The 14,602-nt window shown below is 43.7% G+C and overlaps 1 protein-coding gene across 2 annotated transcripts in view; it reads right to left on the reverse strand.

Moving 5' to 3' along the window:
- LOC134345100 (solute carrier family 7 member 14-like) overlaps window positions 1-14,602 on the reverse strand; it is a 188,167-nt gene that overhangs the window by 51,411 nt on the left and 122,154 nt on the right. For both annotated transcript variants that reach the window (XM_063045259.1, XM_063045258.1), the window contains 2 exons: window positions 11,725-11,961; window positions 9,135-9,352 (listed from right to left, as the gene is read on the reverse strand). In XM_063045259.1, the coding sequence (XP_062901329.1) occupies window positions 9,135-9,352; window positions 11,725-11,961 (455 nt within the window). The remainder of the gene's footprint in view (window positions 1-9,134; window positions 9,353-11,724; window positions 11,962-14,602) is intronic.

Below are 14,602 nucleotides of genomic sequence, written 5' to 3' on the forward strand. Positions count from 1 at the left end.
ATGCCAGTGATAATAAACCTGATTTTCATTCTGATTCTGATTCATTGTCAGGTCAATGATAGGCTTAATGATGCGCTGCCAGATTGTTTAGTTTGTGGAATGTTACAAGAAAGCATCCAAAAATGGCTCCTCACTGAAGCACAACTCACATTTAAAAGAGTAATTGAAATAGTTTTATCTGTGGAAACAGCAGAGACGCAATTGAGTCACAGTTCAGAATGAAAGTGTGTGTGAACAGAACTACAACATCTAAACAGAAACTAGCTGGCTGAGCAAATTGTGTTACTGTTGTGGCAGAGGCTCACATTCACCAGACCAGTGCAGGTTTAAAGGTTTAATTTGCAGAAAATGTATAAACAGTAGGACACACACGAAGAGCATGTTGGCCAGACAAAAATAACTAGATGACACAGAGATGAGAAAAAAATAGAAAGTCAAGTTACAATTTCAAAAAGAGCACTAAACTACGCGCTGTTAATGAAAAATCTGATAATGATGAGAGTGATGCAGGACTGAGTAGTCCTGGGATTTGCAATGTGAAAACTAACAATAAACTAGCAACACACATCAAAGTTGCTGGTGAACGCAGCAGGCCAGGCAGCATCTATAGGAAGAGGCGCAGTCGACGTTTCAGGCCGAGACCCTTCGTCAAACTAGCAATGTGGCTTAAGTGAATAGCAAATTAAATAAAATGGAATTGGGCACCTGTTTGGCTGTTTCAGTCATTCCACAAAAAGAGTTTGAATGGTATTTCAAAGATACTAAACTGAAGCCTGCAGATGTCCAATTAAGAACATATACTGGAGAAAAGGTAACTCCTGCGCAACAGCAAAATCCAATAACCCACATTTGGCTTGTACATGGTAAAAACAGAAAGACTAGCACAACTCTCTCTCTGGCTATCCATCCATGATGATGGTTCCTTTCAGTCAGTTAGTAGGGTGGGATACCCCACTCCTCAGAAAGGAACAGCGTGTGCGTGAGTGGATTTTAGGTGAGTAGGGGGTTGCACAGGTCCAGACCCACCCTCTCGACATCCCCCCCGCCGGATCCAGTGGCATGGTGGGGTCCAAGACGGCTGGGGGAAGTTCTGTCGCAGTGAATGGCCAGACCAAGCTTCGATGCAAGGGATGCCCTTTCCGCGCTACACGTGTTTGTTAGTGTTTGCTAGATGACCGTTGACCCTACGAGAGGGTTCATCCGACATTTGACAGGTCTTGTTTTTCGTCCTGCAGGGTGTCTAGCCACCCTCCTCACCAGGCAAGCCCAGTGGGGGAGCCGGTTTAGTCGCCGACCACTCGACCATGCGACAGGTAAGTACTGGGTTACATGGTACCAGTAGCACTCAGACCAGTGACCTGACAGTTGCACCAGCACAACTAGAACTCAACTGGAGATCTGATTACCATTTGCATGCCATATCCCCTGAGAAACAGAGTCAACTGAAAGTGAATACAGAAAGGTGCTGGATGATGCCACAACTGTCTCCATGCTACACACCATGAACCGTTGCCCAAAGATGGCAAACTGATGCTGTCACTAACTTCTGTTGGGAAGGATATTGGACTAAGGAAGGATCAAGTTGCCCAGAGGAAGCATGAAATTAATGAAAGCACTGACGTTTCCATTTTCATAAGAAACGTGGCTGAGAAAGCTTCTCATCTGTTAATCGGGCAGTTTCTTGAGAAACGTGGCTTGGTTTCAAGGAGGTTCAGGAAAGCTCGTGCATTCAACTTTTATGAGTACCAAGAACCATGAATCTGCTCTGTGTGCGTTAAGGTTACTGCATGAATTTCAAGTGGGAGACAAAAAGCTACTGGTAAAAGTAGATGTAAAGACAATGCCCTTCTTGATGAATGGAAGGCCAAGGAGAAAGGAGTAAATGGAGATATGAAAAACAAAGGATTCATCTGATGGTGTTGTGGATAAAGAAACCAAGGGGACAGATCAGATGGTAAAGTAGAGGGATATTCCAGTGAACTAAATGGATTTTCCCAAGATCAAGAGGCACAAACTAGAAGAAAGAGCAAGGAGAAGAAAGGTGTCTAAAGCAATCAGAACCTCTTCCTACAGACTCAGAGTAAACTCTGAGGAGGAAGCCCCAGAGCCTGAGATTGCTTTCACAGCCACAAGTCTCAGCTGCCAAGCAAAGTGACCTCCCTTGTCAGGAATGATGTTATCCCACAAAAGTAAGAAATCCTCCACAGTCAAGTAAATTTTTAGGCCTGAATGGGACAATTTAAAAACTTACTATGCTGTGGATGTCTATGTAAGAGTTGCATTATATAGTATACTGTGTATATAGTTCAGAATGTATTCTATATTGGAGTTTATAGCTGAGCAGGGAGGAGTGTTGTGTATTAATATTTCAGTTACATTTGAGTAATATTGTTAATATATTCTTTGATTAAGTGTTCATTTAAATAATTCATTATTGGTTATCTGTAAAAATAAGTGAATTGCACGCGTCATGATGTTACCTTACGATACGTACACACTCCTCGTTTAAAGTAAAAAAACTAACTTACACTCACATTTCGTACTCCTGTCTTTTCCTTAATTAGTTAAATGTTTTGGAATTACAAAACATAACAGCAACCTTCTCATAATTCTGGGATTTCCTCTCTGGGGTTTCTCGCAATACTGTAAGGACCATTCCGCTGCTGGCAACAAGGAAGCCATTTGGTCAGATGATAATCTGGGGAGTTATCGGGATTTCTCAAATCTGGTCAGTAGTGTAACACTCAGTTCAAGGTGCTGGATGATAAAGAAGAGATGAAGTTCCCTGGAATCCATTCAAGTTAATGAGTTGTGTTAAACAAATGCATTTATTAAACACCGCCAGACTACAGTGGCGTGCAGTTTACAGACTACAGACTACAGCTGACCGGCAGGAAGCAAAGAGTAGGAATAAAGGGATTCTTTTCTGATCGGCTGCCGGTGATGAGTGGTGTTTCACAGGGGGTTTCTTTTCACATTATATGATGGAATTGATGGCTCTGTGGCCAGGTTTGTGCATGATACAAAGATAAGTGGAGGGACAGGTAGTTTTGAGGAAGCAAGAAGTCTGTTGAAGGACTTACACAGATTGTTCAATAGGGCAAGGAAGCAGCAGATGGAATACAGTGTTGACAAATGTATGGTCATGCATTTTCACAGAAGGAATCAATGTCTAGAATATTTTCTAAACACGGAAAAAATTCAGAAATCAGAGGTGGCAGGGGACTTGGCAGTCCTTGAGCAGGATTCCCGAGAGGTTAACTTGCTGATTGAGTCAGTGGTAAGGAAAGCAGCCATGCAATGTTAGCATTCATTTTGAGAGGATTACAATATAAAAGCTACGATGTGCTGTTGGAGCTTTATAAGGCATTAGGCAGATCGCATTGCGAGCAGTTTTGTCTCCTATCTAAGAAGGGACATGCTGGCATTGGAGAGGGTCCAGAGGAGGCTCAAGAGACTACTCCAGGATTGAAAGGGTTAATATATAGAAACATAGAAACATAGAAAATAGGTGCAGGAGTAGGCCATTCGGCCCTTCGAGCCTGCACCGCCATTTATTATGATCATGGCTGATCATCCAACTCAGAACCCAGCCTTCCCTCCATACCCCGTGACCCCTGTAGCCACAAGGGCCATATCTAACTTCCTTTTAAACATAGCTAATGAACTGGCCTCAACAGTTTGCTGTGGCAAACTATGCAGAACATCTGATGGCTCTGGGCTCAAGTTCAGAAGAATGAGGGAAAATCTCATTGAAACTTATCGAATATTGAAAGGCCTAGGCAGAGTGGACGTGAAGAGGATGTTTCCTACAGTGGTGTAGTCTAGAACCAGCAGGGAGAGCTTCAGGTACAAAGACATCTTGTTACAACAGATATAAAAAGAATTTCTTCAGCCAGACTGTGGTGAGTCCGTGGAATTCATTGACACAGACGGCCGTATAGGTCAAGTCATGAGCATATTTAAAGAGGATATTGATGAGTTCTTGATTAATCCAGGCATCAAAGGTTACAGGTGGAAGCCAAGAGAATGGGGAAAGCCACAATGGCCGTGCCTGTGGCACTGAGTCTGGGCCTGTGGCTCAGAAGGGTAGGAAACTGAAGAGGACTGCAGCAGTAAGACAGATAGGCAATTCTGTGAAGACAAAAAAGAAACTCATATGGTAGTTTGCCACCCAGGTGCCAGGGACCACGATGTTTCTGAACACATCCACAATATCTTGAAAAGGGAGGGTGAGCAGACAGAAGTCGTGGTACATATTGCTACCAACAACATAGGCAGGAAAAGGAAGGAGGTCCTGAAAACAGAACACAGGGAGTTAGGAAGGAAGCTGAGAAACTGGACCTCAAGGGTAGTAATCTCGGGGTTGCTGTCTGTACCACGTGACAGTGAGGATAGGAATAGAATGAGGTGGCAGATAAATGCGTGGCTGAGGAATTGGAGCAGGGGGAAGGGATACAGATTTCTGGATCATTGGGACCTCTTCTGGGGCAGGTGTGACCTGTACAAGAAGGAAGGGTTGCATGTGAATCCGAATGGGACCAATATCCTTGCGGGTACCTTTGCTAGAACTGTTGGGAGTGGTTTAAACTAATATGGCAGGAGCACGGGAACCAGTATGACAGAACTGAGGATGAGCTAGCTAGTTTGCAAGTAGATGACGGGTGTAATATGAATGTAAGGACGGACAGGTCAATGACTGGGTACAAATGCAGACAGTGCAAAGAGTTCACTTGTACCATAGAGGCAAAATTCAAAAGAGCACAGAATGCAGGACTGAAGGTGCTGTATTGAAATGCATATAGTATTCAGAATAAGGTAGATGAACTCGTGATGCTATTTGAGCGTAGTCAGTATGACGTTGTGGACAACACAGTCATGGCTGAAAGAAGTCATAGATGGGAGCTTAATATCAAAGGATATACGTTGTATTAAAAGGACATGCAGGAAGGCATAGGCAGTGGTGTGGCTCTGTTGGTAAGAGATGGAATTATATCTTTAGAAACACAGTATCAGAGAATGCCAAATCTTTGTGGGTGTAGTTAAGAAACTGCAAGGGTAAAAATCAATTAAGGGAATCATATATAGCCCTCCAAATAGTAGCCAAGATATAGGGTTGAGATTGCAAAAGGAACTGGAAAGGGCACGTAATATGGGTAATGTCACAATTGTAATGGGGGACTTCAATATGCAAAGAGATTGGGAAAATCAGGTTGGTGTCAGATTGCAAGAGGGGGAATTTGCTGAATGCCTACAATATGGCTTGTAGAGCAGCTAGTGCTTGAGTCTACATGGGGAAAGGCTAACTTAGATTGGGAGTTGTGTAATAATGCAGATTTTATTAGAGAGTTTAAGCTAAAAAGGAACCTTTAGGAGTCAGTGATCATAATATGATAGAATTCATATGGCAATTTGAAAGGGAGAAGCATAAGTCAGATGTATCAGTATTGCAATGGAATAAAGGGAACTACAAAGGCATGAGGGAGGAGCGTGCCAAGATGGACTGGCGGGGATGACAGCAGAGCAGAGGTGGCTGAAGTATCTGGGAATAGTTCACAAGATGCAGGATAGATATGTCCCACAAAGAAAGAAGTTCTCAAATGGCAGGGCTAGGCAATCGTGGCTGACAAGGGAAGTTAAGGACAGCATAAAAGCTAATGTAGCAAAAGTGAGTGGGAATTTGGATGATTGGGAAGTTTTTAAACTCCAACAAAAGGCAACTAAAAAAACCATAAGAAGGGAAAAGATGAAATATGAGGGCAAACTAGTCGATAATATAAAGCAGGATACTAAAAGCTTTTTCAGTTATATAAAGAGTAAAAGGGAGGTGAGAAGTGATATTGGACCACTGGAAAATGATGCTGGTGAGGTAGTAATGGGGACAAAGAAATGGCAGATGAACTTAATGGGTACTTTGCATCTGTTTTCATTGTGGAAGACACTAGCAGTGTGCCAGAGGTCCATGAGTGTCAGGGAGCAGGAATGAGTGCCATTGCTATTAAGAAGGAAAAAATGCTAAGTAAACTCAAAGGTCTTGAGGTGGATAAGTCACCTGGGCCAGGTGAATTACATCCCAGGGTGCTGAGAGAGGATGTTGAAGAGATAACAGATGCATTGGTCATGATCTTTCAAGAATCACCATTCTGACATGGTCCTGGAGGACTGGAAGATTACAAATGTCACTCCACTGTTAAAAAGGGAGGAAGGCAAAAGAATGGAAACTATAAGCCAGTTAGCCTAACCTCAGCAGGAGAGAAATGCTGCAGTCTATTATTGAGGATGGGGTTTCAGGGCACTAGGAGACTAATGACAAAATAAACCAAAGTCAGCATGGTTTCTCTGAAGGGAAATCTTGCCTGACAAATCTGTTGGAGTTCTTCAAGGAAGTAACAAGCAGGGTGGACAAAGGAGAGGCAGTGGATATCATTTACTAGGATTTTCAGAAGGCATTTGATAAGGTAGCACACATGAGGCTGCTTAACAAGATAAAATCCTATGTTGTTACAGGAAAGATACTGGCATGGATAGAGGAATGGCTGACAGGCAGGAGGCATTGAGTGGGAATAAAGGGGGCCTTTTCCGATTGGCTGCCAGTGACTAGTGTGTTCCTCAGGGGTCAGTATTGGGACTGCTACTTTTCACATTGTTTGTCAATGATTTAGATAATGGAATTGATGGTTTTGTGGTAAAGTTTGCAGATGATATGAAAATAGGTGGAGGGGTAGGTAGTGCTGAGGAAGCAATGTGATTACAGAAAGGCTTACACATATTGGAAGAATGGGCAAAAAACTGGAAGACAATGTTGGGAAATGTATGATAATGCATTTTAGTAAAAGGAACAAAAGTGCAGAATATTATCTAATTTGAGAGAAAATTCAAACATCAGAGGTGCAGAGGGACTTGGGCATCTTTGTGCAAGGGTCCAAGAAGGTTAATTTACCGGTTGAGTCTGTGGTAGAGAAGGCAAATGCAATGTTGACATTCATTTCAAAGGGAATAGAATATAAAAACAAGGAGAGAATGTTGAGGGTTTATCAGACACTAGTCAGGCCGATCTTGGAGTATTGTCAACAGTTTTAAGCCCCATATCTGGGAAGGGATGTGTTGTCATTGAAGAGAGTCCAGAGGAGGTTCACTAGGATGATTCCGTAAATGAATAGGTTAACATATGGTAGTGTTTGGCAGCTTTGGGCCTGTACTCATTGGAATGTGGGGGATCTCTTTGAAACCTACCGAATGTTGACAGGACTAGATAGGTGGATGTTGAGAGGATGTTTCCTATGGTGGGGGTATCCAGAACTAGAGGGCACAGCCTCAAAATTGAGGGGTGACCCTTTAGAACAGAGGTAAGGAGAATTTTTTTTAGCCAGAGTGTAGTGGATCTGTGGAATGCTCTGCCACAGACTGCGGTGGCAGCAAAGATTGCAGGTATTTTTAAAGTGAAAACTGATTGTTCTCTTATCGGTCAGAGCATCAAAGGGAAGGCAGGAATATGGGGTTGAGTGGGATCTGGAATCAACCATGATGAAAGGCCGGAGCAGACTCGATGGGCTGAATGGCCTAATTCTGCTCCTATGTCTAATGGTCCAATGGAGTGATTGAACAAAGCTGGTACTGATGATCTGCCAGAAAACAATTTCAGAAAAATCTCCACACTGATACAAATTAGTTGACGCAGTAGAAAATGCAGAAGTCAAATAATTTCTTCTCTATTGTATTCTGTTCAGTTAGCTGAAGAAATTTAACATCCATTCCTACCTGCCAATAATAATAATCAGAACAATAATAATCCTTAACTGCCTCAGCAGCTGGAATATTGTTGAAAGTCTCTGTCAGAGTGAGTGCAGCCCCCAGCAGCCATGCATTGAGTCTCAGGCCATGCCAAAACATCTCAAATTTGAGTTGTTTTCTCTGCAGAGGTGGAGGCTGAGGGTAGATCTAATAGAGGTTTATAGGATTATGTGAGCAATAGATAGAATAGACAGATGGTATCTTCAGAATCAGAATCAGAATCAAGTTTATTATCATTGGCATGTGACATGAAATTGGTTAACTTAGCAGCAGCAGTTTAATGCAATACAATATAGAGAAAAGAATAAAATAATAATAGTAATTATAATAAGTAAGTAAACCTTGTTCAGTATACTTTATACAGTATACCTATACTGAATAGATTAAAATCGTGCAAAAAGCAGAAACACTATACTTTAAAAAAAAAGTGAGGTAGTTTCCAAGGGTTCAATGTCCATTTAGGAATTGGATGGCAGAGGGGAAGAAGCTGTTCCTGAATCGCTGAGTGTGTGCCTTCAGGTCTCTATTTCCTACCTGATGGTAACAGTGAGAAAAGGGCATGCCCTGGGTGCTGGAGGTTCTTAATAATGGACACTGCCTCTCTGAAACACTGGTCCTTGAAAATGTCCTGGGTACTTTGTAGGCTAGTACCCAAGATGGAGCTGACTAAATTTACAACTCTTTGCAGTTTCTTTCAGTCCTGTGCAGTAGCCGAGGCGCCCCCCCCCCCGACCCCCGTACCAGGCAGTGATGCAGCCTGTCAGAATGCTCTCCACAGTACATCTATAGAAGTTTTTGAGTGTATTTGTTGACATAGCAAATCTCTTCAGACTCCTAATAAAGTATAGCCGCTATCTTGCCTTCTATATAACTGCATCAATATTTTTCCCAGTGTTGAAATGTTTGATACCAGAGGGCATGCATTTAAGGTCTGAGGGGGCAATTTCAAAGGAGATGTGAGGGGCAAGTTGTTTTACACAGAGAGTGGTGGGTATCTGGGATGTGCTGCCTGGGGTGGTGACAGATACATTGGGACTTTTAGACAGGCACATGAATATGAGGGAAATGCATCCTTCTGGTATTGACAGGTACAAGTAAAATTTTAAGTCATAAGAGTGTGTGTGTTCTGGGCCATTATTTTAGTTATTTTCATTACTTGTTTTGTTTTATTATTCGGCAACCACTGTTACTTCAACAGTACATGCTTTCTGGCTTTGTATGTACTGTCTGAAGGGAGTGTGCACTAAAGAGAATCTGAATCTGAAGAGACGAATCACACAGCGCCCTCTTCATTACATTCCAATGCATTCTGCCAGTACAAATGTTTTGAGGTTGTTACTTACCCCAGACCACCCAAAGGGGAGAAACCTTCCTCCATCCCAGTTGGCGCCGTTGACGAAGAACAGCCCTGCGAACATGATGAAGACCCAAGCTGCAAGGTTGATGATGTTCAAGACGTTGTTGAAGCCCACTGAGTTCTTCACCCCCAGGGAGATGATGACCGTCACAATGACAGCGATAATCATTGCAAGGATATCGGGATAGGACTCCTCTCCTTTCCCTGTACAAACACAGGAAACAGTACAAATCACTTGAGAACAATGAGTGGCCATTAGGATTGGACTTTGCCCACAAGCTTAACCTGTCAAACACTAGATCCTCACTAAAATTAGGCACCAGGGTCAGAAGATGGCACAGAGGCAAAGTTGTTCTGTTTGGAAACTGTGGTTCAAATCTGCTCTGCTCTATTCTAAGGGTCCAGTATTCAAATATTACATTTTTTTAAATTTATTTAGAGATAAATTCCAGTACAGGCACTCCCTGCCCAATGAGCCACACTGCCAAGCAAACCTTAGTCTAATCACAGAACAATTTACAATGACCAAATAACCTACCATTGTTTAACCCCATTCTTTAAAAACCCAGAGCTACAGAAATGCCAACAGAACCTCCAGAGACCTCATCCTGGGGGAGGAAGGATCTTTACCAAGAAGATGGGTGACACCTGAAGAAAACTTGGAAGACTGGTCCAGGACAGAGGACTCGGGTGAGCTGCTATGCCCCTGTAGAGGTATCTTAACGAAGAAGAAAAATTTGTCATTCTGATACAGAACTAATCCAGGGTCTCTTCTGCACTTCCTTGGGACTAACTCAAAGATATAACTCACAATGGCCTTACCAATATGGCGACACCCTCAGTAACAGTAGCCTCTCCAGGTCCAAGCAAAGGTCTAATTATTTGGCCCTTGCATCTGTCGTATGTTTGCAAGACACTCCCAAGTATTGAGAACATCAGGTATTGCAGGTCTGTCCCACTGGCGGATTGTTCGATGGCGGTGGAGATGGACTTGTTGCGCACCATGTTGCCGGTGGTCTCAGCTACCCAGGAAGGAAGGCATCGGAGGTGGTGCACAGTCCAACAAACAGTGCAAGTGATTGTTCTGAATGTTTTTCTTGTGTTTGCAAGAGCCTGTCCACTTCACCGTTGAACCTGAACTATGCACTATGAACATCGGCCACTTTGTTTCCCTTGTTATGACCACAATTACGCTGTTGTTCCCTGAAGATCTGGGGTAATGGTGTATTACACGCATGTACAACAGCAGGGTGGTAGAGATAAGGTTCCTTAAAGCTGTCATAGCAGAGTGAGGGAAGATGGGGATAAGCTCCCACTATCTATTAAACGCTCCCAATGCATGCGCCTCAAATAACCTCTGACAACCAAGTCCAGCTCCTGGCCTTCACAAGTGGTTTAGCTACTAAGCCCAGTGGAACCGTTTCACTGACGGCAGAAGGGGCAAAGGTGGGTTAATGGTGCCTTAAAAACAGTCACTTTGGGCAAATGGGGTTCATCAGCCGTGTGTGGGAGCTCACCTGGAAAACTCTGATCTCTTGAGGCTATACCCACTCATGGGGAAGTCTTCGGAAGTAAACCCTGATGAACAATCCCTAAGGTAGTCCTGCGTTGAGTGCAACACGGACTGGCAACTCCTGCGACAACACCAGTGCCAAATTGTATGGGTCTCTGTTGTTCCTTTGGATCCATCAGCTGTGTGGAGAGGGGGGACCTGCTGCATTGGCTATAGCTTGCTCTCAATATCATACTTCCCTGGCTTGCAAATCACATAGATGGCTAGGGCGGAACATTCAAGGTCGGCCCTGACCAATGCAGGGTCCTTAATTATTATACAACAATGCAGGGCTCACTGGAGAACTGTGGAGATGGCGGTGGTGTTGGTGAAGGACCTGTAAGATTCTGGGAGGCTTCAGAGGGAATGACCCATAAAAAACAAACGTGCTTTGTGGATGAACTCTGAATAGAAGCCATTGCTATTCGACATCAGCTGATCAACCCAGTCAGCGTGGGGTGGCGGGTAGCATAGCGGGTAGTGCAGTGGCAGCAATCCGGGTTCAATTCACATCACCGTCTGTAAGAAGCGTGGACGTTCTTGTTATGACCATGTGGGTTTCCTCCGGGTGCTGTGGATTCTTCCCACATCCTAACGACAATGGGTTAGGGTTAGTGAGTTGTGGGAATGCTGTGCTAGCACTGGAATCACACGAACTGCCCCGAGCACATCTCAGAGTGTGTTGGTTACTGATACAAACTATGAATTTCACTGTGTGTTTCCATGTACACGTGACAAATAGACGCAATATTTTTTATCTTTATTGAATGGTGGAGCCATTTCAATGGGCCAGAAGGCCTACTCCTGTTCCCAGCATCTATTTGTTTTGGTTATGACACAAATTATGCATTTCATCGTATGTTTCGATGCACATGCGACAAATAAAGCTAATTTTTCATTAACTGTACTACCTTGTGATTATTTTGCAAGCATTTACAGGATACATTTCTCTGTATGTTTCATATTTCGAAGTTCTTATGGCAAGTAAAGTAACCTTTAATCTGCAATGTGTACGGTGACCTACCGAGTCCATTTAAGGTGCCCACGTCGTCCACTATCCAGTGACTGATGGTGTGGTTGGCCAGTGAATCAAACATACTGCTCAGGGCACTGGCGCCAGCTGCCGTGCCAATCAGATACTCCAGGATTAGGTTCCAGCCGATGAAGAAGGCCACAAACTCTCCCACTGTCACGTAACTGTACGTGTAGGCCGAGCCAGTGGTCTTCGGCACCCGGACACCAAACTCGGCGTAGCACACACCTGCAAGGAGAAGACACAGGTGTCTGTAAACACGGGACGGGACTGTTAGCTGGAAAAAAAGATTAATTGTCTGAGGCAATATAAGAAATTGGTTAAACTGCACTTGGAGTATAGTAAGTAGTTTTGGAAACCTCCAAAAAAGGTGTGCTGGCATTGGAGAGGGTTCAAACAAGGTTCAGGAGAATGATTCCGGGAATGAAAGGGTTCATGCCTCCTGCCCAAGATCCACAAACCTGCCTGTCCCGGCAGACCTATTGTCTCAGCTTGCTCCTGCCCCACCGAACTCGTTTCTGCATACCTCGACACGGTTTTATCTCCCCTTGTTCAATCCCTTCCTACCTATGTTCGTGACACTTCTCACACTCTTAAACTTTTCGGTGATTTTAAGTTCCCTGGCCCCCACCGCTTTATTTTCACCATTTTTTAAAAAGACTTTCAAATCTCTTACTAGCTCTTCTTTCAGTTAGTCCTGAGGAAGGGTCTCAGCCCGAAACATCGACTGTACCTCTTCCTAGAGATGCTGCCTGGCCTGCTGCGTTCACCAGCAACTTTGATGTGTGTGGCTCGGACTCATGCATGAGGAGTGTTTTGTGGATCTGGGCCTGTATTTGCTGGAGTTTAGAAGAATGGGGGGGGGGGGGAATCTCTTTGAAACCTATCGGATGTTGAAAGGCCTAAATAGAGTGGCCATGGAGAGGGTGTCTCCCATAGTGGGGGAGTCTAGAACCAGAGAGCACAGCCTCAGAATAGAGGGATATCCATTTAGAACAAAAATGAGGAGGAATTTTTTCAGTTAGAGGGTGGTGAATTTGTGAAATTCATTGCCACAGATGGCTGAGGAGGCCAAATCATTGTGTACACTTAAAGTTGAGGTTGATAGGTCCTTGACTAGTCAGGGCATCAAAAGTTATGGGGAAAAGAAAGGAGAATGGGATTGAGAGAGATAATGAATCAGCCATGCTGAGCTAATTCTGCTCCTATGTCTTATGGTCTTATAGGAGCAACTAGAACTGTCAGTCTGAGCAAAAGGATATGCGGTGGCCATTCGTACCTCTAATAAAGAAAGCCAGAGTTGATAGTCATGGTTTCAGACAGCACTGAAACAGGCCCTTCAGCCCATCTTACCCGTGCTGACCCCATTTGACGCATAGCCCTCAACCTCTCCAATCCATGTCCTGATGAAGGGTTTTGGCCCGAAGTATTGCCTGTTTATTCATTTGCATAGATGTTGCCTGACCTGTTGAGTTCCTCCAGCATTTTGTGGGTGTTGCTCTGGATTTCCAGCATCTGCAGAATCTCTTGTGTTCACATACCTACTGTAACGAGATGGCTTTTATACACTGCTAATGTGCCTGCTTCAACCGCAGTTCCTTCCAAATACGCAGCACCCTTTGTCTGAAGAAGCGGACCCTGATGCCCCTGTTCAGTCCTTCACCTCAGATATTAAAGCAATGCCCACTTGTATTTAACAGTCCTTCTTCAGGGAAAAGCATTGTACTTTCACCCTGTCTATGCCTCCAATTATCTCTCCATACCTCTAACAGGTCGCCCCTCAATCTTCCACATTCAAGGCTGTAAATTCCTAGTCTACATAACATCTCCTTGCAACTCTGGCCCTCAAGACTAGGCAACATTCTGGTAAATCATTTCTGCACTCTTAGTATCAAAATCAGAATCAGGTCTATTATCACCGACGTATGTCTTGAAATTTATTATTTTGCAGCAATTCTAATTTGATAACATTTTCTATAGTGGGCAAGCAAAAATGAACACAATATCCGAAGTGAAGCCGCACTGATGCTCATGCCCTCAGTGGCCACTATATGAGGTACACCTAATATCTGATCAGCCAATCACGTGGCAGCAACTCAATGCATAAAAGCATGCTGACATGGTCAAGAGGTTCGGTTGTTGTTCAGGTCAAATATCAGAATGGGGAAGAAATGTGATCTAAGTAATTTTGACTGTGGATTGATTGTTGGTGTCAGACAATACCGATCCCTTATCTCAGAAACTGCTGATCTCCTGGGAGTTTCACACACAACAGTCTCCAGAGTTAACAGAGAATGGTGCAAAAAACAAAAAACATCTGTGAGCAGCAGTTCTGTAAGTGAAAACCTCTTGTTAATGAGAGAATGGCCAGACTGGCTCAAGCTGACAGGAACTCAAATAACCACACGTTACAACAGTGGTGTGCAGAAGAGCATCTCTGAATGCACAGCACATCGAACCGTGATGTGGATGGGATACAGCAGTAGGAGACCATGAACATACACTCAGTGGCCACTTTACTAGGTACAGGAGCTAACTAATAAAGTGGCCTTTGTGTGTGGAGAAATGGAAGCAACTTAAATAACAAGGGCAAAAGGTGATTCAGAAATTCATTGTCAGCTAGCTTGTCATCAGGCATCTAGGTAACACACATTACATTCCCATTACCCACAATGCATTGGGGTATTTATGATGTCCTTATCTTTCCGCTCAGCAGGAAAGGATCTTACCCTCACAGTCAGGAGGATCATGGCTTCAAAATTTAAGATTGTTTAGTGTCATTTCTAGCAAGACACCTCCCTACCAAAGGAGGTTGAAGGCACTCCTTACCACCGCTAGCCTCTGGGTCACCCTTGGGCAAGATGTAGCA

This window comes from Mobula hypostoma, chromosome 4 (genome assembly GCF_963921235.1).
Source record: "Mobula hypostoma chromosome 4, sMobHyp1.1, whole genome shotgun sequence".
NCBI classification, from domain to species: Eukaryota; Metazoa; Chordata; class Chondrichthyes; order Myliobatiformes; family Myliobatidae; genus Mobula; species Mobula hypostoma.